This window comes from Equus przewalskii, chromosome 5 (assembly GCF_037783145.1).
Source record: "Equus przewalskii isolate Varuska chromosome 5, EquPr2, whole genome shotgun sequence".
NCBI classification, from domain to species: Eukaryota; Metazoa; Chordata; class Mammalia; order Perissodactyla; family Equidae; genus Equus; species Equus przewalskii.
This window is the reverse complement of record NC_091835.1, coordinates 26,911,960-26,938,923: the sequence shown is the minus strand read 5'-3', so window position 1 is coordinate 26,938,923 and position 26,964 is coordinate 26,911,960. Positions and strand designations below refer to the sequence as shown.

General features: G+C 53.7%; 1 protein-coding gene across 1 annotated transcript; it reads right to left on the bottom strand.

Annotated features, from left to right (window-relative positions):
• Positions 1 to 26,848, bottom strand: ATG4B (autophagy related 4B cysteine peptidase). The gene is made up of 13 exons (XM_070620305.1): positions 26,473 to 26,848; positions 18,824 to 18,925; positions 18,613 to 18,684; positions 16,593 to 16,691; positions 16,091 to 16,192; positions 15,353 to 15,425; positions 12,529 to 12,608; positions 6,975 to 7,168; positions 6,271 to 6,349; positions 5,789 to 5,934; positions 4,122 to 4,178; positions 3,498 to 3,591; positions 1 to 1,698 (listed from the first exon to the last, which is right to left on the bottom strand). Exons 1-13 carry the CDS (start codon positions 26,846 to 26,848, stop codon positions 1,625 to 1,627), a joined length of 1,548 nt encoding a protein of 515 aa, XP_070476406.1. The 3' UTR covers positions 1 to 1,624.
• Between the last annotated feature and the right edge of the window lie 116 nt (positions 26,849 to 26,964).

Sequence of the window (26,964 nt, the reverse complement as noted above, 5' to 3'; positions counted from 1 at the left end):
TTAGTTTTCTATTGAAACTGTTATTATTTGCCATTAAGAATTGCAAACTATACTACTAGGAATGAACAACATTCTCTTCAGTAAGCCTTTTTCCAAACACACAAGACAAAGCTCCCCTTTGGTCCAGTTCTCTCCCATTTCGACCATCGCACCCACAGCAGGAGCTGCAGCGGGACCCGCCTGGCCCCAGCCGGCGGCAGCATGTTGTTAATCCAGAGAGACGCAGCACTGAAGGAATGGAGGAATGGAAAGCGTCCTGACCCTCCTCCTCCCGACCCCATGGCTACCTACAGGATGACGGAGGAGGAGGGAGGGAGGGAGGGAAAGGGACAAAAAGAAAAAAGGGAAATAACTTATGTCGGCAACACATGGGGCGGGGTGTCCTCTGCTACCTCAGCGGGCGGGGGGGACACGCACGAGTGCCGCCACCTGGGGAGGAGGGCCTGCCCGAGCTCCCACCCGCCTTGTTGATGCTTCTGGTGGGACGAAAGCCGCTCTTCCAGGACAGCCGGCAAGCCCTCGGGGCGGTGCCCTCCAGGGGACGGCAGGGTTAAAGGCGCGGTGCTGACAGCCGGTGCTCAGAAGGGTCTGGCTGCATCTCCAGCTGGTGCCATGAGCGGTGGGGTGCTGATCTTGCACCACAAAGCTGAGGGTTGTACCCTCCAGCCCCAAACCTGTCTGAAGCCTCGGTGACCTTGAGGGCAGTTCTGAGGACAAGCGGATGGAGGAAGGCTCCAGGTGGCAGTGTGCCATGGACCCCTGGCCTCCACCAGCCCAGCTCGCCGTGCCCCCCACGCTTTGCCAGCGGCCCGAGGGGCACAGGCCAGGGCGGCTCCTCCCAGCCTCCAACCACCCTCCACCCTGGAAAGCTGGTGCGTTGAGCAAGCAGCAGCACGCAGGCGAGTCACAAGGCCAGAGCCCACACAGAAACTGAGACGCACAGCTCGGGCTCCACCTGCAGCTCCAGAGAGCGGGCGTGTCTGTCCTGGCCATCTTTGATTTCCACCACGCCCCATCCCTTTGCTGTTCTCCTCAAAGCAAGAGAAACCTTGCCCTAATTCTTTCACCCCGATCTCCCCCTGAGGTAGCCCTTGATAAACCACACCTGGCAGAGGGCAGGCGGCCCCGTCCGCGGGCATCACTCCTCTCACGCCCGCCGCCCGCAGGTCTTCCGAGAGTGACTTGGGACACGCCCAACAGAAATTCATGTCTGTGTCTAGTAACTTCAAACAGGACTTTAATCCCAAAGCAAACCCAGAACTCAGAGCCCAGGAGGAAGCAGGACAGAGGCGACGCACTAACGCAGGGCTGGCAGTGTCGCAGGGAGCGCTCTCGAAGGGTGAAGGCTCTGCTCTCAGAAGCTCTGAGCTGGCTGTGCTGGGCTTCCTGCGGGCGGCTCCTCGCTCCCGTCTTGTAGCCCTGATGAGCCGAGCGTTCTGGGCTGAGCAGTCCCGCGCCTCGCGGTAAGGCCTCCAGGACAGTGCAGTCCTCCTCTGTCCGTGTGCAGAGCAGGGCAGGCTGGATGGATGAAATGCCGCGGCGCCGGGCAACCGGAGGCGTGGCGGGGCTTTTGAAGGCACCCCCAGCAAGGGCCAGTGGAGACCGTCCCCTGACTCCGGGATTTTCAAAGCGACAGGATTTCAAAGTCTTCATCTTCTGAGTCAAAGAATCTTTCCAGTCGCTCTACATCAGAGGAATCTAAAAGAAACAGGATAAAATCTCATCAGACACGTGGCGTGGTTTATTCTGGGCTGCGGGGATGAAGAGACACCGCCTACCACACCCTGCACCTGGGTCCTCCTGCCCTGGAGCTGGTCCTGCCCCTGGGCCAGACAGGCGAGTGTGCTCACTCAGGGGCAGCCTTGGTGTGGCGGGAGGCGCGCAGACTCCAAGACTGCCCAACTGAGGCCTCCAGCCTCCCAGGCGGAGGGGTCTGGGCAGGACAGGAGGAGGGTCCAGCCCTGTGATCATGGGGTCAAAAGCCTTGATTGGTGAGGGGGTGGGAGGGCAGGAAAGAGAAGCCCAGATGCTCGTTTGAAAAGAGGAGAAGGGACAGACACACCTCTCAACAAAGCACAGAGAGAAGTGACGGCGCCAAGAGGACAAGGGCCTCCTGTCCCAAGAGGGCATGCCCCACTCCATACCACCTGGGGACTGACGGGGCATCTGTCCTGACTTTCCAATGCTGGCATTCCAACCTTTTTATGGTTTCTATCAGGCAGCAGGCTCTGTCATTGCCCTCCTCAGTGATCTTCACTGACACGGGGTGGCAGGCTCCGTCATCGCCCTCCTCGGTGATCTTCACCGACACAGGGTGGCAGGCTCCGTCATCGCCCTCCTCGGTGATCTTCATGGACATGAGGCAGCGGGCTCCGTCATCGCCCTCCTCGGTGATCTTCACTGACACGGGGTGGCAGGCTCTGTCATCGCCCTCCTCGGTGATCTTCATGGACATAAGGCAGCGGGCTCCGTCATCGCCCTCCTCGGTGATCTTCACTGACACGGGGTGGCAGGCTCCGTCATCGCCCTCCTCGGTGATCTTCACCGACACGGGGCGGCAGGCTCCCTCATCCTCCTCCTCAGGGTTCTTCAGAGAGAAATGAGACAGAAGGCTCCATCATCGTCCTCCTCAGTGATCTTCACAGAGATATGGGGTAGCAGGCTCCATCGTTGTCCTCCTCATGGTGATCTTTACAGTGACACAGACGGAGGCATGAACTGGACATGCTCATGGCCTCACTGCTGAGTCCCTGATTTTTTTTTTTTTTTAAAGATTTTATTTTTCCTTTTTCTCCCCAAAGCTCCCTGGTACATAGTTGAGGAATTTTAGTTGTGGGTCCCTCTAGTTGTGGCATGTGGGATGCCGCCTCAGGATGGCTTGATGAGAGGTGCCACATCCGTGCCCAGGATTCAAACCGGCGAAAACTTGGGCTGCCAAAGCGGAGCACGTGAACCCAACCACTCGGCCACAGGGCTGGCCCGAGTCCCTGTTTTCTATGTGCCACAAGCTCAATTCACTTCGGGAGAGTTGAGCGCTTGCACGAGGGAGGCCCCAGGCCCAGAGCCAGTGAGTAGTAGGAAATGGAGGCCACCTATGGCCACGGTCTTCCAGACGAGGGCTGACTGCCATGTGCACTGTGCAGACAGCACTGCCGCATCATAGAAAGTCTAGCGTGTTCTGGCTCCTACAGAAGCCTGGGGACCATGTGAGGAGCACCCCCAGCTCCATGCACATGGGGTGAGGAAGAAGGGAACAGACTGCATGCTGAGCTCAGCATGAGGGGAGGGGGCACTCAGCAGCATCCCTGGTCCCACACACACCACCTCCAGTGACCGCCTCTGGGCTGCACCCGATCTTACAGGTGAAAGCAATTGGAACAGGACTGGGGGGGAAGCAAAAGGGGGGCACAGAAGCATCACACAGACCACACCCCGAGCAGTTCAATAGGGGACACACTGCCTATTGTGTGTCATGGCCCTGCGGCCTCTGGACTCACCTAAGGACAGGTTCAGGACATCGGGGCAGGCCAGGTGGGAAGGCTGCTGCTCCACCAGCTCAAACATGGGCAGGGCACCTCCAAGCAGCGACAGCTGTGAGCAAGACACAGCTGTTAGACATGACCCATCACGGGGTACAGACCTAGTGCACCCCTGCACTACCCCCCGCCCCCCGCCCACAAGACCACCACTGCGAGCAGAGGGAAACGCTGATGAGAAAGCAGAGGCAGCCTCCACATAAAGGCTCTTAACCCCAAGCTAAGGCAGGAACCCAACCCGGGGCTGCCCCATGGCAATCGCGTGCAGTCAGCTCTGTCCATCATGTGGAGGAAGCATGTGCTAGGCTGACGAGCACCCTTCGGGGGCCAACTCCACTCCCTACCACCCAATCCACACGAGATGGATGAGCCAGAAATTCCACTCTAAGGTTCACATGCAATGCCTGTCCCCGTGCTCACTAATCACCATCAGAACGATGCCAGACCAACAGCCAAACAAGGGCCATGGGACACTCGACAGCCGTGCACTGAGCGCTGGTGGAGGGCGAGCGTGGGAGGCAGGACCCCACGACACGGTGAGGCCAGCCTCCAGCCCCTGCCCCTGCAGACGGGGCTGATACCCACCATTGTGACTTGCTGGCACCAGTCGTTAAAGTCGTCCTCAGTCTTACAGAAAAACCCCTGAAACGAAGACAGAGGTAAGCAGGAAGCGGCGTAAGAGCACACCCAGGCCGCACCTGGACGCGCTGTGTGTGCGTAGAGAGCTGAAGAGGCCAGTTTCCAGTCCCAGCGCCCCTCCAGGGCTGGCCTCTGCCATCATCACACGTCCGACCGCCCTCACTGCTCCGGCCTCTACCGGTCTCTGCGGGCTCTGTCCATGGCTCGCCCCTTCGCCCTCTGCCCTGACTGACCCTGGTCACGTAGGTCACGTGCATTTTTAAGGCTGGGAATAAGGTAGGTTATAACTACGCGTCGGGGCAGAGCAGAGATCTGTTTTCTCCCTGTGATCCTGGGGCGGGGCCCGCTGGGTCTGAGACCCGGCCTTGACCCGCCTGTCTCCTGAGCAGCTCAGCAGCAAGGGCACCAGGGCCCACAGCACCCGGCACAACTCGAAAAGCGGGCCACCTACCGAGAAGCATCTAGTTGTGGGGAGCAGTGGGGACACCTGTGCTTAGCCCCGCAGTACACAAAGCTCAACGAGTTCTAACACTGGTGGGACTAGACGCCACCAGGAACAGAAACGGACACGGAAGGAAAACAGCAGCAGGAGACGGGGGGAGAGGCTTGGACGGGCGCTGTCTCCCACTCTGAAGAGTCTACGGGTCAGGGCTCTTGTGCAAGGACACACGGGACGTTCTGCCAGAAAATGAAAGGCACGTTTCTCCCGAGGAGCCAGCGTGCACTCCTCCTCCAGGCGAGGGCGGAGTCATTCCTCCGTGTCCCCGACCCCAGACAGGCACGCTCCTTGCTGCTAGTCTCCACGTGTCCACCACCTTCGTCCATGGTGCTGGCTTCCTAGTGTGACCTTATTTTCACGAGTATCAACCACCGTAAGTTACCGAGATGTACTTTCTGTAATAAGCGTTATGTCATTTCAGTTAGACAAGTCGGTTCCTATGAGAGTGGAGCCTCTGAGCTCCAGCCCACCGTCCGAGGGCCCTCCTTGGGGCCACCAAACCCAGGGTGTGACACGAGACCCATGACAGTGCAAGCAGGAGACAGCCAGTTGCAGGACCAGGTCTGCCTCCAGGAGTCCATGACTCAGTTAATTACTCCCGGAGGGATGGAATTATTTCTAGGAATTTTTGGCCTCTTTCTCTATCAAATACATTTTTAGAACAAGCAGGTTTCCATAAATCACAACAAAAACTCCAGCCTTGTAACCAAAAGACAGCGAGGAAGCTCATTCTTAGGGACCATCTCACAGATACGTTGTCAAAAAACCCTTCCAAGAGGTGGTGCAGAGCAGTGAGCAAACTGCCATCATGTTTAAAGGAGGGGCCCCTCGTTCACACCGCTGCTCACGCGCGTGTGCTCTCACACCCACTCACGGCCCGGCCCACACCAACGCTGTGTGGCTGCACAAGGCGGACAGCACAGGGGGCTGAGCAGCTAATGGACGTTGCTAACTCTTTTGTCCTCTGAACACTAATCCATGTGAACCTAATGCTTATTCCAAAATACTGAAAAGATTACAAAGGTCTGAATGCTTTCCTTCTCTGTAAGAGTAGCACTGGCACAGAAGGACACCTGCCCACAAGCTCACTCGGTTGGAGGACTGGGGGACCCACCACAGCAATGGACGGGTCGAGCTCCCCGATGCTCATCCTGCTTGGAGGGTGCTGGCAGTGGAAGCTCTCGTCCGGGATAAAGCAGCTGTCGGTGAACTCCACCGCTGGCTGCGTTGTGTGGGGGTCCAGGTAGATGAGCTCCTCACCTGGGTGAGATGACAGGGAAGTCCCATTTCAGACCCACCACACCGAAATCCCCTTGACTGGATGCGCCAGGTTGGGAGAGACAGCGGGTAGAAACAGGTTGGAAACCAGGCTCTCAGGAAGGGAGGTGGCACGGAAGGCCAGGCACAGGCCAGGCAGGGTCATGGCAACCCCTCATGGAGCACGCTGCTTTTCAATTGGCAGGCCTGGGTCAAGCCCACGCCTCTAGTGTGAGGGGAAGTGGAGGCAGGCGGAGTTCGGGGGGGGATGCCCTAAAGACCATCCCCTCTTCCTTGGCTTCTGGCCAACTGGGACGTCACTGCAGACCAACCACTCACCAACGTAGCCGATGAAGTAGTGGGCACTGTTGGGCTTCCCTCCAATCACCCCCAGGGACTGCGGCATCATGAAGCAGCGCTGCAGGAGAGAGGGGAAAGAGCGGCTGCTGAGCACACTGTGGGCCTGCTGCCCACGTGCGAGGAAGAGGCCCACGCCTCTGGGCAGGGACAGGCGTGGACATCTGAGTGCAGCAGGCGGGCGGGAAGCGGAACACCCCCAACTCCACGGGGGACTCTGAGTGACATGAGAAGACATGGTCCCAAAGAGCTCAGTCAGGAAGGAGGACAAGAAACACACGCTGTGGCTCAGGAGCACAGAACCTGCTATCACACTCAGGAAAGCTCCCTGTAGGAGGCGTGCCCGAGGAAGGCGGAAGTGGGGGGCGCTGGGAGGAGGTGTGGACAGGGGCTCACCTGGCCCACACACAGGATAGACAGGTACACAGGGCAGAAGAAATGGAGACAGGAGGTCAGTGGGACCACCGAGTCAGCAGGAGGAGAAGAGACCACAAGGGACAGTGGGAGGGAAGAGGGAGCTCACAGGAGTGCAGGGACCAGCAGGAGGGGTGACTGGAACATTCCAGGTCCAGACCAGGAGTCCACAGGGTGGACAGAGGTCAGGAGGAAAGGGGCAAGGTGGTGACAAGTGAAGGGTTTCAGTCCCCCTACTGGTCAGCGAGAGGCTGGCCCCGCCACAGACCCACCTTCAGCGTCTCCACGTAGGCCTCGTTGATGTCCGTGAGCCCCAAGCGCAGGGGGATGAGAAGCACCAGTGGTCTCCACGGTGCTGGCCTGTTGGTGACCTCGGCTCCAGCAGGGAACCCGTTACAGTGCCGATCGGAATCTGCAGGAAACGCGGCAGCCCCCGCACACGGAAGGCTGCTCCTGCACAACCTTCCTGAGAGAGGGAGACGTGCTTTTATGGGCTGAAGAGGGGTAGGCAGAAGTTCACCCAAAAGAAACACGTACCTGATTATTCTGTAATAGGAAAAGAGTTTAACAAAGCCAAGTGCTTGGGAAATAAAGTATAAGACAAATCCTGCCACCCACAGAGAAACAAGAATCAGACATTTTCTATGCATGTTCAATTTGAAATTTTTCTTTTTTTAAGGAAGATTGGCCTTGAGCTAACGTCTGCAGCCAATCCTCCTGTTTTTGCTGAGGAAGACTGGCCCTGAGCTAACATCCGTGCCCATCTTCCTCTACTTTATATGTGGAACACCTACCACAGCATGGCCTGCCAAGCGGTGCCATGTCTGCACCTGGGATCCGAACCAGCAAACCCCAGGCCACTGAAGCAGAATGTGCGCACTTAACCGCTGTGCCACGGGGCTGGCCCCTCAATTTGAAATTTTTACTGTGAAATACACACAAAACACCTTCAAGAGCAATAACAAAACAAGCACGCAGTCACCAGTCAGCCAGAGGCAGCACTGACCAGGCCCCCAGAATTCCTGCGGCCCCTCAGCAAAGGAGAGCAACAAGGAATCACTTTTCTCCTTCCTTTTAAATGTTTAGGCAACTTATTTGTCCCCTCTACACGCACTGGGTAACCCTTCAACAAACACGTTAGCCAGGGGGTTTAGCAGCTGCTTCCAGGGCTGAGGCAGGGAAAGCACAAGGTGAGCCTGACTCTACTTAATGCCAGAAAGGAGTGCTGGAACAACAACAAAGACAACAGGAACACGTCAAAAGACAGGGCCAGCCTGAAGGGGTGCCCACCGGCCAAATCTGGGAGAGGAAGGACCGCAAATGGATAACACTTTAAAAAAGAACCCACCAATCCACTGACTCTAAACTTTCCCAAAGTAAATAAGGAGAGGGAAGGAGGAAGAGGGCTCTTGTAGAGAAGAACACCAAGTGATAAATACAAAGGCGTGAATGCATTAGAGAAACCACCATTTCAGACCCCTACTAATAAACAGAAACCCTCAATGCGCACCAGTATCATCCTCAGCTCTTTCACCAACCACAGGGAAACAGAGGCCCCGCCCTACCCAGGTGACCTAGGAAGCACTACTGACAAAAGGGTACCTCCTGGGGCCGGGCCGGTGGCGCAGCCATTAAGTGCTCACCAGTTTGTATCCCAGATGCGGACATGGCATTGCTTGGCAAGCCATGCTGTGGCAGGCGTCCCACACATAAAGTAGAGGAAGATGGGCATGGATGTTAGCTCAGGGCCAGGCTTCCTCAGCAAAAAGAGGAGGATTGGCAGCAGACGTTAGCTCAGGGTAATCTTCCTCGCGATGCTTTGAGGACAACAGAGCCCCTGAATAGTGCTCTTGGTCAAAATGTTTAATCCAAATCGAATAGCGAGGAAACAAACAGATGGAGCGTAGGACATCCTACCAGCCCAGCATAGGTCCTTCAAAAATGCCAGTGCCATGAAAAAACAGGAAACAAAGGGAGAACTTTGTGGATGAAAGACTGAAAAGGCATGGTAATGATACGTAGCGCTGACTCCTTGAGCAGGTCGTCACTAGGACACAAGTGACTGTCTCTTCTGAGGCCTGTGACACGGCGGTGGAGCAGTAAGAAAGCAAATGTGCCGGAATCCCTACCCCTGGTGAACCCAGGTGGGGCTCACGGCTGTGGTCCACCTCAGGACTAAAGTTCTCAAAACATACAGCTGGAAAAAGAATTAGTGAAGGGGCTATTTTCACTTCTTTTTATCTCTGGCTGCTTAATCTTCCCTTGACGTTGGACTTACAGTAAGAAATGCTCGTTTGGTCTTCGTCCCACTCCCAGCACAGAGTTCCCAAAACCCTTGGAATTTCCTAAGTGTTCAGAGCCAAGATGATGTCTTTTGTAATGTTAATGAGGTGACTTTTGGACCACTCCTAAGGATGGGGGCTGCTTGCCAGGAGAACTCACATTTTCCTTGCTGATTAGACCCTCACCAGCAGTACAGACCCCCTCGTGTCTGAGTAACACCAGACACCAAGGATCGGCTGCAGAAATGCTGGAAGCAGCATCTGCCTGTCACTGCTGCCCTTGCGGGACTTGCCGAGTCTGTGTGTGGCCTGCTACATCAAAACGTCCCGATGGTAAGAAAGAATGGGTTTCCTTTTGTCCCAGGCACCTATTTGCACTTTTCCGATGCTCCTTTGACATTTTTAACATATTTCAATTCTGTTTTTCTACCTATGACAATTAAACAATATCTATGCCCTCCCCATCCCTCGTGGCCGCAGGCCTTCCTCTCAGTTCTGAACGTCTTCCAGCGGTGCTGCTGTGGCAGGAAGACGAGATGGCAGGGCCGGCTTGGATCGCCTTTCTTCTCAAGTGGCTCATTATTATTACTACTATTTGGATGCTTATAAAAGTTCCTCTTTACTTTTAAGATTTGGAGATGTCACCAGGAACCAGTATATTAACACATTCTTGATAAAAGAATCTGGAAGCCTTTAGCTCTGAAGACTCCACTCTTCCTCCAGCCCACGGCCGTTTTCTCCTGTTCCTTGCCTGTCCACCCATCCCCACCTCTGGACATTCGAATTCACACAATCACCTCGACTTCCTCGCAGATGTCTCTTTCTGCCATCAGGATCTCTGCCTCCAGACTCTTCTTCTCTGATTAACTTGTATTCAGTGTTCATTCATCAGTGCCATTTGTACTCACTACCAGATCATCTTTCTCAATCTGCAATTTCTCCCCGAATTCAGGGACTTCTGCCTACTGTGCTCACGCAGTTCTACATCTATCAACATTCAACTCCGACAGAGCCTGCTCTGGACATCCTGCTGGCCCTCAGAGAACGGATGCTGGGTGGGTGGACAGGGACATCCCAAGGAGCAAGGCCCGCTCTCACGCAGCACGTTGTCCGTGCAACCTGAGAGGGAGTGTTGTAAACCCAGCTTTTACCGGGGAGGGGCTCGGGCGGGGTTTCCAACACCAGCAGTCTCTCCCTATCTGACCACCCACAAGCAGCTGAGAAGGGCCCTTGGTTGGCCAGGCATTGCTTCTCCACCTTTTGCTTTGCTGAATCCGAGATTTCTCTCCCAGGCCTGGTACCTCGGGCGACTTCGAGTAGTGGCCTGGAAAAGCAGCTGGTCTGTCTTCACTGAAGCCCTCGGTGCCTCTCTCCTGAGGCTTTTGAAGCCGAAAGCAATTAGTACAGGCCACTCAGAATTACCTCCATCTCTCCTGAACATCACCACACCCTCTGCAGGCACTGTTTTCAGCCCCAGTGCCCTTGTTGGTTGTGCTCTGATGCTATTCTTCCTGAATTGGGGCATGAGATGTCCTCTACCTGTCCCTGTGCTGAGCACCTATCAATTCTGACTCAGGGGAGGGGAGGATGTCAGTGAGACAGGGCCCTGATCACAGCCAGGCAGCCACACACCTCCTACTCAGGAGCCTACAAGTACAACTCAGGCCCCTCCCGAGAACCAGACCCACATCCTCCTCGGACAAGCCTCAGGTGCACATCTCATCACAGTTCCAGAAGTGCTGCTACAGACAACTCTTGAGACCCCAGAAGAGGCTGGAGCTGGCGTCACAATCGAGTCACTTCCAGGGCCCCCACCAGCACCATACCCCTCAGAGGGACGGAGGTTCTAGAAAGCAGCTTGTCCTTTGCTCCTTCCTAGCCACCCTAGTGGCAACCAGCACCTCTAGTCTGAAGCCAGGGGTTGGACAAACGCCTGCACTAGACCTTGAGGTGGGTAAAGGATGATGGGGCAAGCAGTTTCCCCAACAATGAGGGGAGGAAAGAAATCAAGATAAAATGGAATATTGCGCAGCCAGGTGATAAGACACTTACAACATTTTCATGACAAGAGAGAATGCTCATGATACTCCGAGTCTGCTTTTTTTGAAAAACAAAAATAACACTGGAAGGAAGTACGTCCAAATGTCAGTATGAGCTATCTCCAAGTGGTAAAATCAAGCAGCTTTTCCCCTTCTTTGTACATTTCCTACATTTCCAATGTTTTACAAAAATTTCAGGAAACAGACTGTAGGGAAACGGCAGGAAGCAATATACATCTTTCTGTTACAGTAGCAAGTTTACCAACTCTTCAGGGAGGGGCATTACTAGCAGACGGGGGCTCGGGCAGAGCGTGCAGAGCTACAGGAACCAGTGCTGCCCTTCCCGTAGAGGTCCCACCCCCGGCCCCCCCACACCCCGTGGACAGTGTCCCAAGGTGAAGAACAGGAATGGCAAGGAAGCAGCACCCCTGGAAGCCGACACGCACGCCCTCGGCAATGCTCCACGTGTGCAAGGCCCACTTCTAAGCGTCCACGTCAACCTGCAAATCTGCATGCTTAGAAATTATGTCGCTCCAAGTGCACTTTCTTACGAAAGGTGAGATTCAAGGCAACAGCTTACATATGGAACTGCAGTAATACTGGGGTCAAGGCAGCTTTGGCAAATTCTTTGGGCAAAAGGTGCTGCTGAGCAAAGAATTTAATAAGGCATTAAACAGGGTTTTGTCAGCTTAACTACAAATAAACTGTAAAGCAAGAATTCCACACTCATTGGAGGCTATTTGCCAAACCGAGCCCTCATCTTCCTCCCGCACTTAAACTTTACCATGCCTGGATGCCTTTGGGTTCCCAGTGGATCCTTCCAGAAAGAGGAAGAGAGCTATGCTCCTGCCTCCTTTACACCTTGGCTTGAGATGGTATAGTTAAGAAGTGGTTCTTGGGGCCGGCCCAGTGGCATGGCAGTTAGTTAAGTGTGCACGTTCCGCTTCAGCAGCACGGGGTTCGCCGGTTAGGAGCCTAGGTGCACACATGGCACCACTTGGCACGCCATGCTGGGGTAGGCATCCCACACATAAAGTAGAGGAAGATGGGCACGGATGTTAGCTCAGGGCCAGTCTTCCTCAGCAAAAAGAAGAGGATTGGCAGCAGATGTTAGCTCAGGGCTACTGTTCCTCAAAAAAAAAAAAAAAAGAAGAAATGGTTCTTGTGTTTGTATTGCATTAATGCACATAAAGGGACTGAACCAAAAAACCTCCACAAATACCACTAAACCCAGTACTCTTTCACAAATTATTTGTAATAGACACAAAAACAACAAGAGTACTAAGTAACTGAGCTCTAGGGAGCATCGAGGCCCTTCCCCTTCGCCTATCTATACTGTGAAGAATGAGAGGGCCCCTGGCCTCTGTACAGAGTCCGACCTGCTCCAAGGGACTCCCAGTCACGACCCTCCTGTGGAGGCCCCTCTGTGGGCCAGACAGGAAAGCGTGCTCAGCAGCTGCTCCCGGGTGCCGTCGGCCACGCCTCCTGCCTTCTCTCTCACTTACTGATGTCCTCCATCACCACCGTGTTGTCCATCGCTATGTGGACGGCCAAGGCGCTCCATGTGTCAAAGACAGCGAGTTTCCTAACAGAAAGGGGAGGACACGCCAATAAACCTTCACAATTCAGACATTTCACCTCCACAGGGCAACCGAGGGGAACAGCTGCTGTCACCGAGCTCCAGCCGTTTCTCGGCTGAGAAAGCCCGAGGCCCAGAGACGCCCAGCACCTAGGCTGAGCTGTTTCTCCTCACCTGGAGCTCAGTGCTCCTTTCATCACCCGAGCTGCCATTTGGGGAGAGAGTCTCCACACAGGAGCCTCTCGGGCGTCACTCTCTGATCTAGCTGCACACAGGGGCGGGAACTAGAACGTGAGCCAGGGTCTCAGACGCTGCATGCTGTGCCAACTCTGAGGCAGGCCAGCCCCACCTTCTTCCCCCAGAACCGCCCCACAACAAGTGCCGAAATGACAACCAGTCTGAGTTCTCACAGGGAACCTACGGCTGAACAATGTAAACGACAGTGACGAGGAACCGTGGTCAAAGAATTCAGGTTCTGAAAAGACGAGCAGACTCTGCCATCGAAAGCATAACAGGAGGCCATGTGAGCTACTCCTGGGTGCCATGGAGGTGGGCTCGCAAGACCTAGATGAAAACGAGGGGCTCCCGGGGAGAGGGAGGACCTGGTGTGTCTGGGACACACAGGTGGAGGGCGGGGTGTTGGGAAGACCACACAGAGCCCCTCCCAGTGGGAAGGCCCGAGCAGATGCCAGGACATCATGCACAAGGCGCCACCAGCCACCTCCTCCAACTCCCTCCTGAGCTCGTGCTCGCTGAGGACCCAGTGCTGATGACACACCGACACACGAGAGACAAAGCAGGCCCTTGAGAAGCCGACAGTCAGCGGGGGAGGCAGACAAGACAGAGTAACCACGTCAGGTAGTAGGTGCCAAGGACAACAACAAAGCAGGGGGTGGGGAGGGGTGGACTGCAGGTGCAGGAAGGCCTGATGTCAAGGGGCGTCTGGGTAGAGGCATGGGGAGCAACCCAGGCAGATGCCAGAAGAAGAGGTTCTGGGCGAAGGGCAGAGCATGTGCAAAGGCCCTGAAGTGGGTGTGTCTGGAGCACAAGTGCACTGTGCCAGGAGTGAATGCAGGGTAGAGCCCGCCTGGCCTGGGCCTGCAGCTTTCCCTGGAGTCAGCTGGGAAGCCCCAGGACAGTTGTGAGTGAGGAGGGATGGATGGCTGACTTATTTTATGAAGATGACTTCTGCTACTACGTCAAAAGAGATTCTAGGATGGCAAAGAGAAGGAAGACCAACGAGGAGGCAAGAGACAGGGCTTGGACCAGGGTGGGGACAGTGAGGCAAGGAACCCTGGTCAGAGCTTGGACATATTTGGATGGGGTGTGTTAAAGGAAAGAAGGGTCTACCATCATCTGTTTTTGGCCTGAGCTCCTGGAAGGATGGTGCTGCCATTCACTGTCAGAGAAGCAGGTGGGGCGGGGAAAGGCGCGAGCTTTGGGTTTTGACTGTTAGGTTGACATGCCCTGTGGACATCCAAAGGGCATTGCGGAGAAAGCATCTGGACGTGAGTCTGGAGTGTGGGGACAAGTCAGCCCTGGGGATGTGACTGGGAGCTGTGTGTGCAGACAACAGCTAAAGCCAGGCGATGACAGAGAGAAGAGAAGCAGCTAAAGGCCCAAGCTAAGCCCTGCAGTGCTCATGGGTGGGGTAGGAGGGGCCAGCAATGGAGGCAGAGGTGGCCAGAGGGACAGGAGAAGGACCAGAGAGCGTGGCTGAGTGGCCCAGGGTTTCCAAAAAGAGAAGGCAAGCACCTGCACCATGGGCTGCTTGCTGGAGAGCTGAGTAAGTTGGGGACTACAACTTGGCCCTCAGACATGAAGACAGATTGATGGTGACCTCCACAGGGCTGCTTCAGGACAGCCGTGGGGAGGAAGGCATCAGTGAGTGGTGCAAGACAGGCAGAGCACACACAGACCACACAAACTGACCATGCAGACCACACACACAGACCACTCAGAGACCACACAGGCAGACCACATACGCAGACTACACACAGACCATGCAGGCAGACCACACTTCCAAGGCACGCGGGCTGGGCCCAGGACTCTAAAGGGCACGTGGCAGCAGCTGGGTAAGGAGACAGGAAGACTGGGCATGCCTGGGGCTTGGCTAGGAGTTGGACATGGAAGAAAAGGAAGCATCCTGGAGGACCGTGAGGAACCTGACAACAGCAGCTGGGTGGAGATGGCAGCCATTCATCGTGGGGAGGAGGAGCGGGCTAGGGGACGAGGGAAGAGAACTCAGAAACGCCGAGCGTGGGTGCCTGTGGGGGACTGCCGTGGGGACAGGGAGCAGGCAGCAGACACACGAGGCAGGATGCTGAGGGGAAGCCTTCACTGGAGACAGAGGTTTCAAGCCAGGGAGATTAGTCAGAACAGACGTGGAGGCCGAGTGCCTGTGAGGAGGGCCGTCTGCCCCCAACACACCGTTGTCACTCCAGACCAGTCTCTACTTCCCAGACTGTCAGAAACCACTGTAATGGATGGATCCACACCATAGACAAAGAACAAAGGCCCAATCCAATGGGCGTGATCCAGATGAAGGAATTCATTTTATCACAAAACATAAATTCTGATACACAAGACCACTTGGCATGGTCACCTCTAAGGACCCTTCTGAGGGCCCTGAAAGAAAGAGTAAGAGACCCCTCATTTCCTTTAGCCACAAAGACTCAGAAGGGTTTGAACACCCAAGGTATGTTCATGCTGCCCCCAAAGAAACAAGAGAGATGAGGCTTGGTACATACTTGAGAACCTGGGCGACGGTGTTGGGCCCGTACCACTGGCCAATAGACTTGCCCTCGCCAACTCCCATTTGTGCTGCAGGAAACAAATCTGATTAATGACACACATGCCCCCCGACCCTCCCAACAGCCCTCCCCCTGCCTCTTAGAAGAGGCTGGTCCTGGTGGCATGTGGCATTGGGAACACTTTACAGGAAGCCTGGACAGGCATGCCCCACTCTGCCTCTGGCATGAACTCCTGACAGACACCAAGATGCTTCCTCCAAAAGGGACAGGTGCCAACTCAAGATCTGTCCTTCACTACGAGCCAAGATTCCAGTCCTTCAATAAGGAGCAGGATTGAGGAAATGAAATGACTCGGGTCAATTCAGAGTTATACTCTTCCTTCTACAAAGGAGAACACGATGCTCCAAAGTTGGACTGGCTTAAGACAAAGGAGCATTCAGACTCACTGATGGGGCAGAAGGAGGAAGGGACCTTTGAGATCACGGAGTCTGATTTTCACAGACGCTGGGACGAGCACCATACCACTGCAGGCCACGAAGTCAGCAAGGGCAGGCAAGGCCTCAGGTCCGTGCTAGCCTGGACCAACCCCAGCAGCCCACGGTGGTTACAGGCCAGAGCGACCTACAGCCTCACACCTCACAGGCCACAATACCAGAAAAGCTCTCAGAGGAACTCAACAACGTGCTACCAGTCATTCCGAACACCCAGGAGTAGGCACACTCTGCCATCTCCCACCTATCTGGTGAATGGAGTAGTAACTGTCCTTTCTGTCGATGAACGCATTGAGGACATTGAAGTAGCTGTCCGGCTGCCTCTTCCGCTGTGTCCACCTCCAATCTATTGAAGACAGGTGCAGCAGTTCAGTTTTACCAAAATAGGAGAAAGAAACCTTCACCTTTACAAAACACTCGACACAGACGGCATCCAAACTTTTTGAACCTTTCTAAAGTAAAAAGCCAAATTCCCCACAGTTTCAAATATACATATCCCAACTCATCAAAACAACCCCATACAGAAACCAGAAGGTGGTTTCAGTGTTTTAAAGATAATTTCTAAAAGACAAACATTTATCAGTATTCTGTAAAGTCACTTTTTTTTAATCAATGAAAACCACTGGGTTGTTACTCAGGAAACCCTGAATCCTAATCTGTCTTGTACAGGGATTTGCTTTACACAACCCAACCCCACAGTCCTCTCTGCTTCCTAAGAACATCATGGTCCCAGCACCGCGACTCACCTCGGCCTAAGTGCCGGCACACCAGGGCTTGGGCAAAGATCATCTGTCCACAGCGCAGCATGCAGCCCCAGCCCGTGTCCGAGGTGGGGCCGGTTCCCCCTGTCAAGGTGACAAAGAGAGAGGGACTCACCAACAGACCCAGAGTCCACTGCAGGAGGCCGTGGTCCTAACATGCTCCAGCCAGCTCCACACCACAGGCGTCAGCTCCATCTTGGGTGACACACACCATTTAGGACCTGGTCCTGCCAAGGCTGCATTTGCTGGGAAATGAACTGTTCTGATTAAAAAAACCCTCAAAATGGGCAAAATATGTAAACAGGGAAGTCACAGGGAAGTAAGAATGTCCGGAAAACATAAGACACTAAGCCTCACGAGTGACCCAGGAAACGCGAGGTCAGATAAGGAGAACCACTTTGCAACCAGCAGAAAGGCAAACCTTCAGTGGCTGGGAGTGTGGGAAGGGGCCTCGCGTGCAGTACATGCAGAAACGTAATTCAGGGGAGGGCCAGCAACAACCCTCAGCACTTAAGCACACACGCCTTGGGCTCGTTCACGTCCACTTGCCAGGGCACAGAAGGATTCTGACACTGAGCACTCTGGTACCGCATACATTGTGAGAGGCCCTAACATGACAGGAAATGCCCTGACATCCTAACAGTCAGCAGGGAGAGGGGGAGAGATTCAGGGGTCAGACCACATGGGTTGCAGTCCAGCTGGCCCCACTCTTTACCCACAGCATCACCTTGGAGCCTTTGGCAGCCCCTCCCCAGGATATGGGTGGACAAAGCCAAGCTCTTGGGACAGTGATGGGATCAGAGAAGGTGCCTATCTGAGGTACTCTGCACAGAGCCTGGCACAGAAACCACCACCAACGGTACCTGCCATTATCTTCCCCCACCTCCCACACAAACAAGTCATCTCTGAGGGGCCAGGCAAGGAAAGAGATGCTGCTGGCCTGCGGAACCGAGGTGGTCCACCTTCTTAATGGCTTTGGCAAACGACACAGGCTCCTCTAGCCGGTCCTCCTTCTGTGCGTTCAGACACCTGACCTCTGACCTGGAGGACAGCAGTGTCCCTCCCAGCACCACAGAGCACCCCTCAACTGCATCCAGGGCCGAGTAGAGCAGCCTCAGAGCAGACATGAAAGAAGACCTTGTGGGGTGAATGACCATTCCCAGGACACGTCTGACCAACACATCATGAACTGTTAACTGTGGTGACACCAGGCTCATGTCCCTATGTTTCGGTGTTCCCGAAAGTCAAGCATTGTGGCTCTTTTACGCCCACCTCACTTCTGGAGAACAGATGAAACCACACTGAGGAAAGGGGCCAAACTGAGACCAGCCACCGAGGAGGTGCAGCCTCCTGGTCTCGAACCTCTGGTCTTGGGTTCTCTGACTGGCACGGCCAGGGCAGGAGCTGGTCCCCATCCTCTGTCCATCTCCAGGGGCACAACAATGAAGAACCACTTTTAATGGAATGTATTTTAGTGTTACATGAAAATATGTCACAAACACCCTGCTCTATAGCTCTCCCCACAACTAAGTGTGGAACATACTGGAAAAGATGACGAATACAGAACGATGGCTTCCAAACATCCTGGACCTACAGTAAGAAACACACTGTAACCCATGACCCAGGACAGCATATAAACAAACTAAAGCCTCTTGCAGCATCACGCGGCCTTACTACACACAGTAACTCACTATCTCACATTCCATTCTGTTCCACATTTTTAAACACTAGTTGTGACTCATTATCCTGATTTTAGCCTCTGGTAGTAAATTGTGACACACACTTGGAAAACCACCGCCCTCAGGAGAATCGAGAGCCCTGGATTTGGAATCTGGCTCTGCCATGAACAGGGGCAAGAGTGCAGCCAGCTTACTTCGCTAGGGCTGCTGCAAGGATCACAGCTAAGTGACAGGGATCTGGCATACTGAAGTCAACGCTGTAAACCGAAGTTTCCCTCCTTCTAAACCGTGTATATTTCGTTATGTTGTGACAATGGAGTACTTACCAATGGCAGGGAAGTTCTTCCTGTATGTAAACCAAAGTCTCGACGCCACATCAGACAAGATCTCGTCCTTTTCTAGGATTGGTTAAAAGAAGAAAAGACGCATACACTCAGCCTTCAGTTTGGAGGTCAAGTGTTACAGAAAGTTATCACCACAAAATGCTTTCTGCAGACTGAGCGCTAAGAGCCCAGCAGGCTCCAACACGGCTGATACCTGTGAAAATGCTGTATTTTCTACCCAGTATCCAAACAGGCTCTGAGGTCTCTGGGAAATCTTCAAACTCAGCAAATCGGAGAGTGTCGTAGGTCAGAGTAGCTGTTGAAGCCAAAGACACGCATTGGTCAAAATTTCGTAATCCCATGGAATACTAGCAGAGATCACGCACAGCGTTTCCGCACACAGACCCCCCCTGGAGCTCCGCATCTCAGAGCCTCCCTACCCCAGCACCTCAGCAGAACCGCCCCACAACCACCGCTGACAAAGCAAGCACCTCCCATCCGACTTCCCAGCCTCTCAGATTCCAAGCCAGAGTCCATGTCTGGCAGACAGGACTGCGAGACAAAGCAAAAAAAAAAAAAAAAACCAGCAACTTGATTTAAGCACTTAACTGTTTTAGATGTAAAATGTTTAAAACCTAAAGGACAAAACCAAAATAAACTGGACCCTTTATCTTTGTATGCAAGGGAGGCCAGAGACTAAACAGACGGTAGAGAAAGCTTTTGTGGCCAAAGACTACAAAAATATAAAAAATCATCCACAGTCTCACACCCAGCAATGAATCTCCTTCCAGAGGTCTCTATGCAGAGATCCATAAGTGAAACCTCACTGCACCTGTAGTTTCCTCAGCTTTAGCCTTCTCAACAATGAAACGGTCATTCTACACACAGAGTTCCACCAGGGGTCACTCCACACGGACACCGAGCTCCACCAGGGGTCACTCCACACGGACACCGAGCTCCATCAAATGTCTCAAGGTTTCACAGCGTTCTGCTGGACGTGTGTCCACACCATAACTCACTCAAGCGCCCCGCCAGGGTGCGCCTAACGTTTCCCGCATGAGCACCCTGCAGTCACCCCTGGGGAAGGCGGGGGCAGAGCGCTGGCTCTGGTGCCTGGTGGTCAGAGTTTAAGTCTCAGCTCAGGCGCTCACAGGTTGTAGGTTCCTGGGGCTGTTACGTATCCTCTCAGTGTGGAAACTCCCTGACCCATAAAATGGGGAAAAATAACAGGATGCCCTTGCAGCACGGCTGTGAAATGTGCATGAAACCATTCCCATGAGGCACTCAGAGGCTGGCAGACAGAAGGGCTTCAAGGTCAGCTGGTGTCATCAACATCAAGGACAAAGAACCGCAGGCTCAAAGGCAAGCCATGTTATTACCGCAAAAGGCTTAATTGGATGTGCAGCTAATTCCCAGTCACAGGACTGGGAAAGCACGCTCACTGAACTAACAAATCCGCAGCAACAGAAGGCCCTGGATTCACTACTTAAGGAAGTCACAGGCTGCTAGGAACCCGGATGCAGCTCTGCCTTCCTTCTTTTCACCTGAAACCCAACAGGGTCAGAGCAGTCCTGTGCTTCCAGAGCCAGCTCTGCTGCCCAGAGTGCCTAGGCATGACAGCAGGCCCAGGGGGCCTCGGTCCCCAGGCCTCATCAAGGGGCTCTGCTCTGATGGCACTCACTTGTCCAAGCTTCCACACACGCTGTCAACCAAGCTGCTTTGTGATCGAGAATAAATAGTTCAAAGTCCAAGTTTATTTTTCCCTTTTTGTTTTATATAAGATTACTTGTTTCTGCACATGATTATAAAAACCAAGTTGAGGGGGCTGGCCCCATGGCTGAGTGGTTAAGGTCGCGCACTCCATTTCAGCAGCCCAGGGTTTCGCCAGCTCTAATCCTGGGCGCGGACATGGCACCGCTCACCAGGCCGTGCTAAGGCAGTGTCCCACATGTCACAACTGGAAGGACCCACAACTAAAAATACATAACTATGTACCAGGAGACTTGGGGGAGAAAAAGGAAAAATAAAATCTTTTAAAAAAACCCCAAAAAACAAGTTGGGATGAATGAAAGTTCTATCTTTTCAAGGAGCTGAAAGGTCGTAGTGTCTCTGCTAACCTCTTGAAAGCAACCTCCATATCTTCAGGAACACTGCCTTCTTCGAGCTCTAGGCTTTTACCAATATGCAGACTCAAATCCACCCAGTTCACTCTCAAGGAAAAAGGACGCAGACAACACCTGTCTAATTTGAACTGACAACACCGCAGGGCCGTCCTTCTCATCCTGCTGGGATGAGATGTTTCTACTGATGTTTGCGACCTGCCAAGGCAGCAGCTTTGAACTAAAGACGTACGCATTTTCCAAAACATGTACTAGAGAGCTCAGAGCGCGTTGGGCGAGGGCCTCTTCTGTGGACTGTGTCAGAGGATGTGGCACATGTCAAGGGCAGCGACACTGTATCAGTGAGTCTGCAGGATCGGTCTGGACATCGAGACACTCCTAAGATAGCCAGCTCCCATACTGAGAAAATCATGATAATGAAGGAGACAAGTAGATAAGGAAGAAAAGGAAAAAAAGCTCATGCTCAAAGGAGAGTGACAAAGGCTGGGGCAGCTTTGAAATTGAGGGGTTTTCATCACTCGAGTGGTAAAATGCAAAGCAGGCGTATTTCTTCAGTTTACTAGCAAACTTTATAGGCAACGAAGCCAACTTCAGAGAGAAGGCAGTAAGAGCTGTTCTGCCAGTCTCAGCCGCCTGACCCATCACGTGACCCTCACGTTGGGAACCTTTCTGTGCCTCAGTTTTCTCACTGGTAAAATGAGACCAGTTGTGTTTTCCTCAAGGCTCGTGTGAGGAAGAAACAAGTCAATAAACCCGTACTGGGTGGCGATCGTAAGCACGTTTCTGGGTTGGCCCTCTGGGAGTCACTGAAATGGGTGACACAAAGACGACAGTGTAGAAGGAGACATTCTCCACGTTCTGTAACCAAACTGAGGTGCAGCCCCTCACACAATAAAAACAGGAAGTTGACCCAACATGAGTTACTTCACTAAACCTGAGTCTTAGTTTAGAGTCTCTAGTTGAAACAACCAAGGTCTTTCCTCACAAGAGACAGGCCTGCATTTAGAGAGCAGGAGCTAGCCATGCACACCCCTTCCCAGGCAGGTTCAGTGGCCTTAGGCGTTTTCCCTGGAAAGTGAGCACAGAGTCCAGGGAGCAGCAGCAATTCCGAGCAGAGGAGCAGGTGCAGGACTGGTCATCCCTGTGCAGCCAGCACCCAGGCTTGACTGGCCGTCAGTGGCTCCACACTGTCCCTCCTGTCCTTCCCAAAGCAGGAAATGCCACAGGCCGAGGCACCCTCATGGCTCCCTTGGACAGACGCACTGCGCCCTCAGCACAGGCTGAGGGGCTTGGACCAGACTGCCAAGCTCCCTGACCTTCCAGATCTTTCTTTCTACTGGAGGAAGGAGACATTTTTCTAAATCACACTCCCTTCTAAGGTTCAGCTTTCTAATTCCTATTAAGATGTGTCTTTGGAGACAGAGAGCCCACTCTCCTGCTGAATGACATGTGACAACTTCTCCCAGCCTCAGTCTCGTCACCCATGAAACGGACGGAGCTGTCGCCTCTGCCCAGCAGGGGAGAGCACGGGACAGATGCGAGGCTCCAGCATGGGGTGCAGCACCCAACACTGGTTCTCAGCACTCCCTCCTCCTCTTTTTCATGATTTCAGCCCTCATTACTTACAAGATGAAACCCCCCGCCAAAGAAAACACCACTTTTATTATCAATATTAATTTAGCCAAATTTGTATTAATACTGCTGTAGAACAGAAAACATTATAGGACGCCAGTTCAAAGAACATTTCAATAGAAAAACTAATACTTTTCTAGTTTAAAACTAAAATTCAGGGGCTGGCCTGATGGCATAGTCGTTAAGTTCACACACTCTGCTTCGGTGGCCTGGGGTTTGCAGGTTCAGATCCTGGGCGCAGACCTACAAACTGCTCATCAAGCCATGCTGTGGTTGTGCCCCACATACAAAACAAAGGAAGATTAGCACAGATGTTAGCTCAGGGCCGGTCTTACAAACACACACAGCCTAACTAAAATTCACACTCACTAACATTTGCACAGATTGACCAAACCGTTTAGCCCACTCTCCAAGGTTTATCAACTCTCTGCTCTCAGACTGACCAGGTCCACTGAGGCTTGAGGCCAGCAGCCTCTGCACTGCTCCCAGAGAGGGCTCCCTCATCTTATTCCACTGCCCTCATTGTAATTTCATCATCTTTTCACGTGATATCACATCACTTATGAAGCAGTTCCCATATCTCCTGAGTTCAAAGTAGTCAAACCTCGAAAAGAATGCCAGTCTCCAGACGCCAGGTAATGATTTTAATTTGAACTAAGACAACACGCAGGAGAAGCAAGGTGGACAGGCACCGTCCACTGGAAAAAAAGAGGCCCTTTCAGAAGCCCTTTCCCCACTTGGTCACGTGGGTCCCAGTCACTTAATTTCCCACGTCTTCTTCCGTGGGATGTCCCTGATTACAGTTGGAAGAGAAAGCAGAAATACTATGTAATTCCCTTAGAAAAAAATGTTTTAATATTATTGATTGGATGGACAGAAAAGTCAGGAATTGTGCTCAACGAATGTAACCAACTTCTCTCTACTTACTACCAATCACATGGTAATTCAACCTGGGAGAACCACAAAAAATATGCACCACTAGATTCTTCCAGAGTTTACCGCAATACATCGTGTTTCAGAAATATTTTCCCAAACATTTACATTTTCTGGGAGATTAAATTTTATAAACAAAATCAAAAGAAGGGCTCTCTGCTTCCTTTAGAAAACGTTTATGTTTAAGACTGCAAGTAGCTATTTTATTTAAATCCCAAATTGTTTATATGAAGATGCTGGTGGTTCAGTTCTGAATGGAAAGAAAGAGAAAAGGAAACAAGAAAAAGAAAAGAACCCAGAATGCCGGCCACATCAGAAAACTGGAAACGCTGCTTTAGCGAACACCGGGTCGGACGTCCACATTGGACCCACTGCCCCACAGCGAGCAGCGCTCTCACGCCTTTACACCTCACACTCACACACTGGGTTTGCATCATGCAGTAACCCTAAAACAAGAGCTTACAGTGCAGGAGTACACAAGTTGTTACTCAATTTCTGCTTCTGCGATTACCAACCCCGTGCCAGACATAATGCGAGGCACTGAAGAAGCCGCGTAAGACCTGGCTCTGTCCTCAAGGAATGGACAGTGTGGCTATGTAAGTGCTGGCACATGGCGGTTCCTTAAACCGGGTGCGTGATTTGACAGCACTGAGGGCTCCATGGAGAAGACAGCCAGCCCGTGGTCTGCCTGCCACCTTCCCACCTCCACACGCAGGCAGCCCCGGGCCCCTCCTCCCTGGCCCCTTCTCTTTCCTCCCATTCAAAGCGGCCTCCCGCACACCTCTCTCTAGTCCAGGCCTACTCCCTCAGCTCCAGGCTCAGAGACCCAAAGGCTCCCTGGGCATCACAACATGGATGTCTAACAGGCACCTCACAGTCAACTCGGACAAAACCAAACTCCCAACAGCTCCCCACCAAGCAGGACCGCTCCAAGTCTCCCCGTCTGAATGCCCGAGCTCAGGCCACCACCTCAGCGCTATCTTCAACTCCTCCCTCCCCAGCCCCACTCCTCACCACTCCCAGACTGTGCACACCCCTGCTGTCGCTACGTTCAAACACACCCAGAACTCACCCTCCTCCCCACCCTCACCTAAGCCTCCGAGGCCTCTCTGCTGGCTTACTGCAACAGCCCCCCAACCGGCCTCCTCACTTCTGCCCTTGTCCGTCTGCAGTGCATTCTCAACAGAGCAGCCAGGGCGAGTCTGCTCAACATACATTCAGTTACGTTACTCCTCTTCTCAAAACCTTCCAAAGGGTCACTGTCTCATTCAGAATAAACAGACGCCCAGTCCTCACTAGGATCCAACAAGGCCCACACTCTGCCTTCAGCTCAGGTGGAATTCCGTCATCCCCACCCGCTGTACCCTGGCCACATGGGCCTACCTGCTGCTCCCAGAGCAGGCCACTTGCCCTTCCTCCTGCACTGCCTTCAGGCCTTGTTCAGAACTTACCTCTGTGGTGAGACGTCTCCTGGCCACAACTCCAACCCCCTCCTGCTTGGCCCACATCACTCTCCCAAGTGAGACACACCAGTGGTGTCATGTCTACAGTGTCAGCCAGGGCACAGTTGTTGTCTGTTTCGTTCACTTCCCTAGCCCCAGGGTCTAGAACAATGCCCCACACAACACTCGCACTCAATAAGGAACGTAGTTTATTAAATGGATAACCATAAAAACAACCAGGAACTGCCTAACATTTGGGCAAGGAGGGCAGAATCTGTAAGGACTCCAGGGATCTGGGAGGCTGGTCCATTAATCATCCCTAAAAGGACGTACAGCATCATGTCAGAAAGAAAACTCCCCAGCACATCCTACAAATATCACATATATTCTTATCAGCATCAACAGAGGCCTTACGCCCATTCTACTCTGAAGCAGCCTTCAGGGTCCCATTAGGGGATGATCACGTGGCTACTCCTGCCTTTAACACGATGGATGACTTTCACATTTAAGGTAACACAACTAACATTAAACTGTGCTCTCCACCTTAACCGAGCCTCTCCTATGAATGGCTGGAGGTATGCAACCAGGAATAACTTGAAAGAAAGCAGATAAGCAAATAATTCTATTCCTTCCCCCACCTGGTGCCCCCAGCAAACAGTGTCTGAGATACTTTTCCTTTTTTAAACAAACTTCACAAAAAAACACACCTGATTAAAATGCTCCTTTGGGAGTCAGGGTTACTGTTTCCTCCAGCCACCTAACACATTTAAATGACAAGACGCCACAAATCGCTGAAATGTTGGCTGTACACGTCTACCTTTATAATTTCCAAACTGAGATTTCAATAAACTTTTGTTGCAGCCGCCAGAAAAAGCAAAGCAAAGCAAAAACAATGCCATCTAGGATGACAGGTGGAATTAAACCAGATAAAAGGCTTCCTTGACAGAGGAGGGGATACTTGAAGGCAAATCACAAGGAATGAAAGAACTAAAACTGCTGTGGGATGAAAAAGAACGCCCGGGTAAAAATGCTTTCAAGGCCACTGGACAAAGATCCAAAATATCTTGCCAGCAAATTAAGGAATTGTCCCCTCTGGAGGAGCAGCATGATAGGACTGGCCAAACACCAACACCGCCCCGCCCCAAACCCACACAGGCTCTGTATTAGGACCCCAAGAAGATAAGACATGATGAGATACATTCTCTCTCTTCAATCACAGAAAAAGAAGCCTGAATGATCTATCGGTCATGAAATAACAATAAAAAAAAGAAACAGATGCGCGTGCTGTGTGGACTATGTTTCTCGCCTCGGGTATACAATATAACTTCCTAAGAGTTAAAGTCTCCACTTCTTAACTCCCGGCGAGGGAGGCAACGCCGTCTCAAGCACCAGCTCCGCCCGGGCCCCCGGCCCCGCCCGGGCCCCTCCCTCCCCGCAGAACGCCGCGCTGCCCCTTCTCCTCCGGCGGCCTTCAGCCTGTCGCGCGGGCCGCCCGGGCGCCACCGGCGGATAGGAAAAGGCCGAGACCCGCAAACACCGGGCTGTCAGATCCGCACGGCCTCACCCCAGCCGCCGCCCCCGCCCGCTCCGCCCGCGGGCCCCGCTCCCCCCGCGGCCGCCCCGCGCCCAGGTCACGCCAGGCGAGTCCCCGGGCGAGAGACCAGACGAGTCCCGGCGGCCGAGGGGCCAGGCGAGAGCCACCCCCGGGGTGGCCCCCAGCCCGGCCAGGCCCTCACCTGCGTCCATCTTCCCTCTCCGGCCGCCGACTGAGGGTGGCTTCGCTCCGACGTTTCCGCAGCGCGACGCGACGCGACGGGCCGCCGCCGGGGCCAATCCCGGCAGAGCGGGCGCGGGCGGGGCCGGAAGTGCGCGACGGAAGTCCGCCGGCCGCCATCTTGGCGTACGGCGGGGCCCAGCGCGGAGGGCCAGGCTCGCGCGCTCGGCTCCCGGGCGGCCGACGTGGTTCGCTCCGAGGACCGCAGCAGCGACCCATCGGGGCAGCGGAAGCAGGCGTGAGCGGGCAGTGGGGCCCCGGAGCGGGCGCGTCAGCCCGCCGTGCGCCCAGGCCCTCGGCGCGGCCATCTTGCCGTACGTACGGACCCAACGCGCCATGTCGCCGCACGGAGCAGCCGGCCCGAAGCGCCCCCTCCCACCCGCGACGTCGCGAGCCCCGGGCTGCGCCCCGCCGGGTGCTGGGGACCCTGGGCGCGCCGAGGGCCGAGGACCCG

Coding starts and splice junctions, on each gene's coding strand:
- ATG4B (XM_070620305.1), bottom strand. CDS start 26,848: ATGGCGCGTTGGGTCCGTACGTACGGCAAGATGGCCGCGCCGAGGGCC. Junction 16,692..18,612: donor GAAGAACTTCCCTGCCATTG/GTAAGTACTCCA, acceptor TCACCTTGACAG/GGGGAACCGGCCCCACCTCG. Junction 7,169..12,528: donor GGTGGTGATGGAGGACATCA/GTAAGTGAGAGA, acceptor TCCCTCTCTCAG/GAAGGTTGTGCAGGAGCAGC.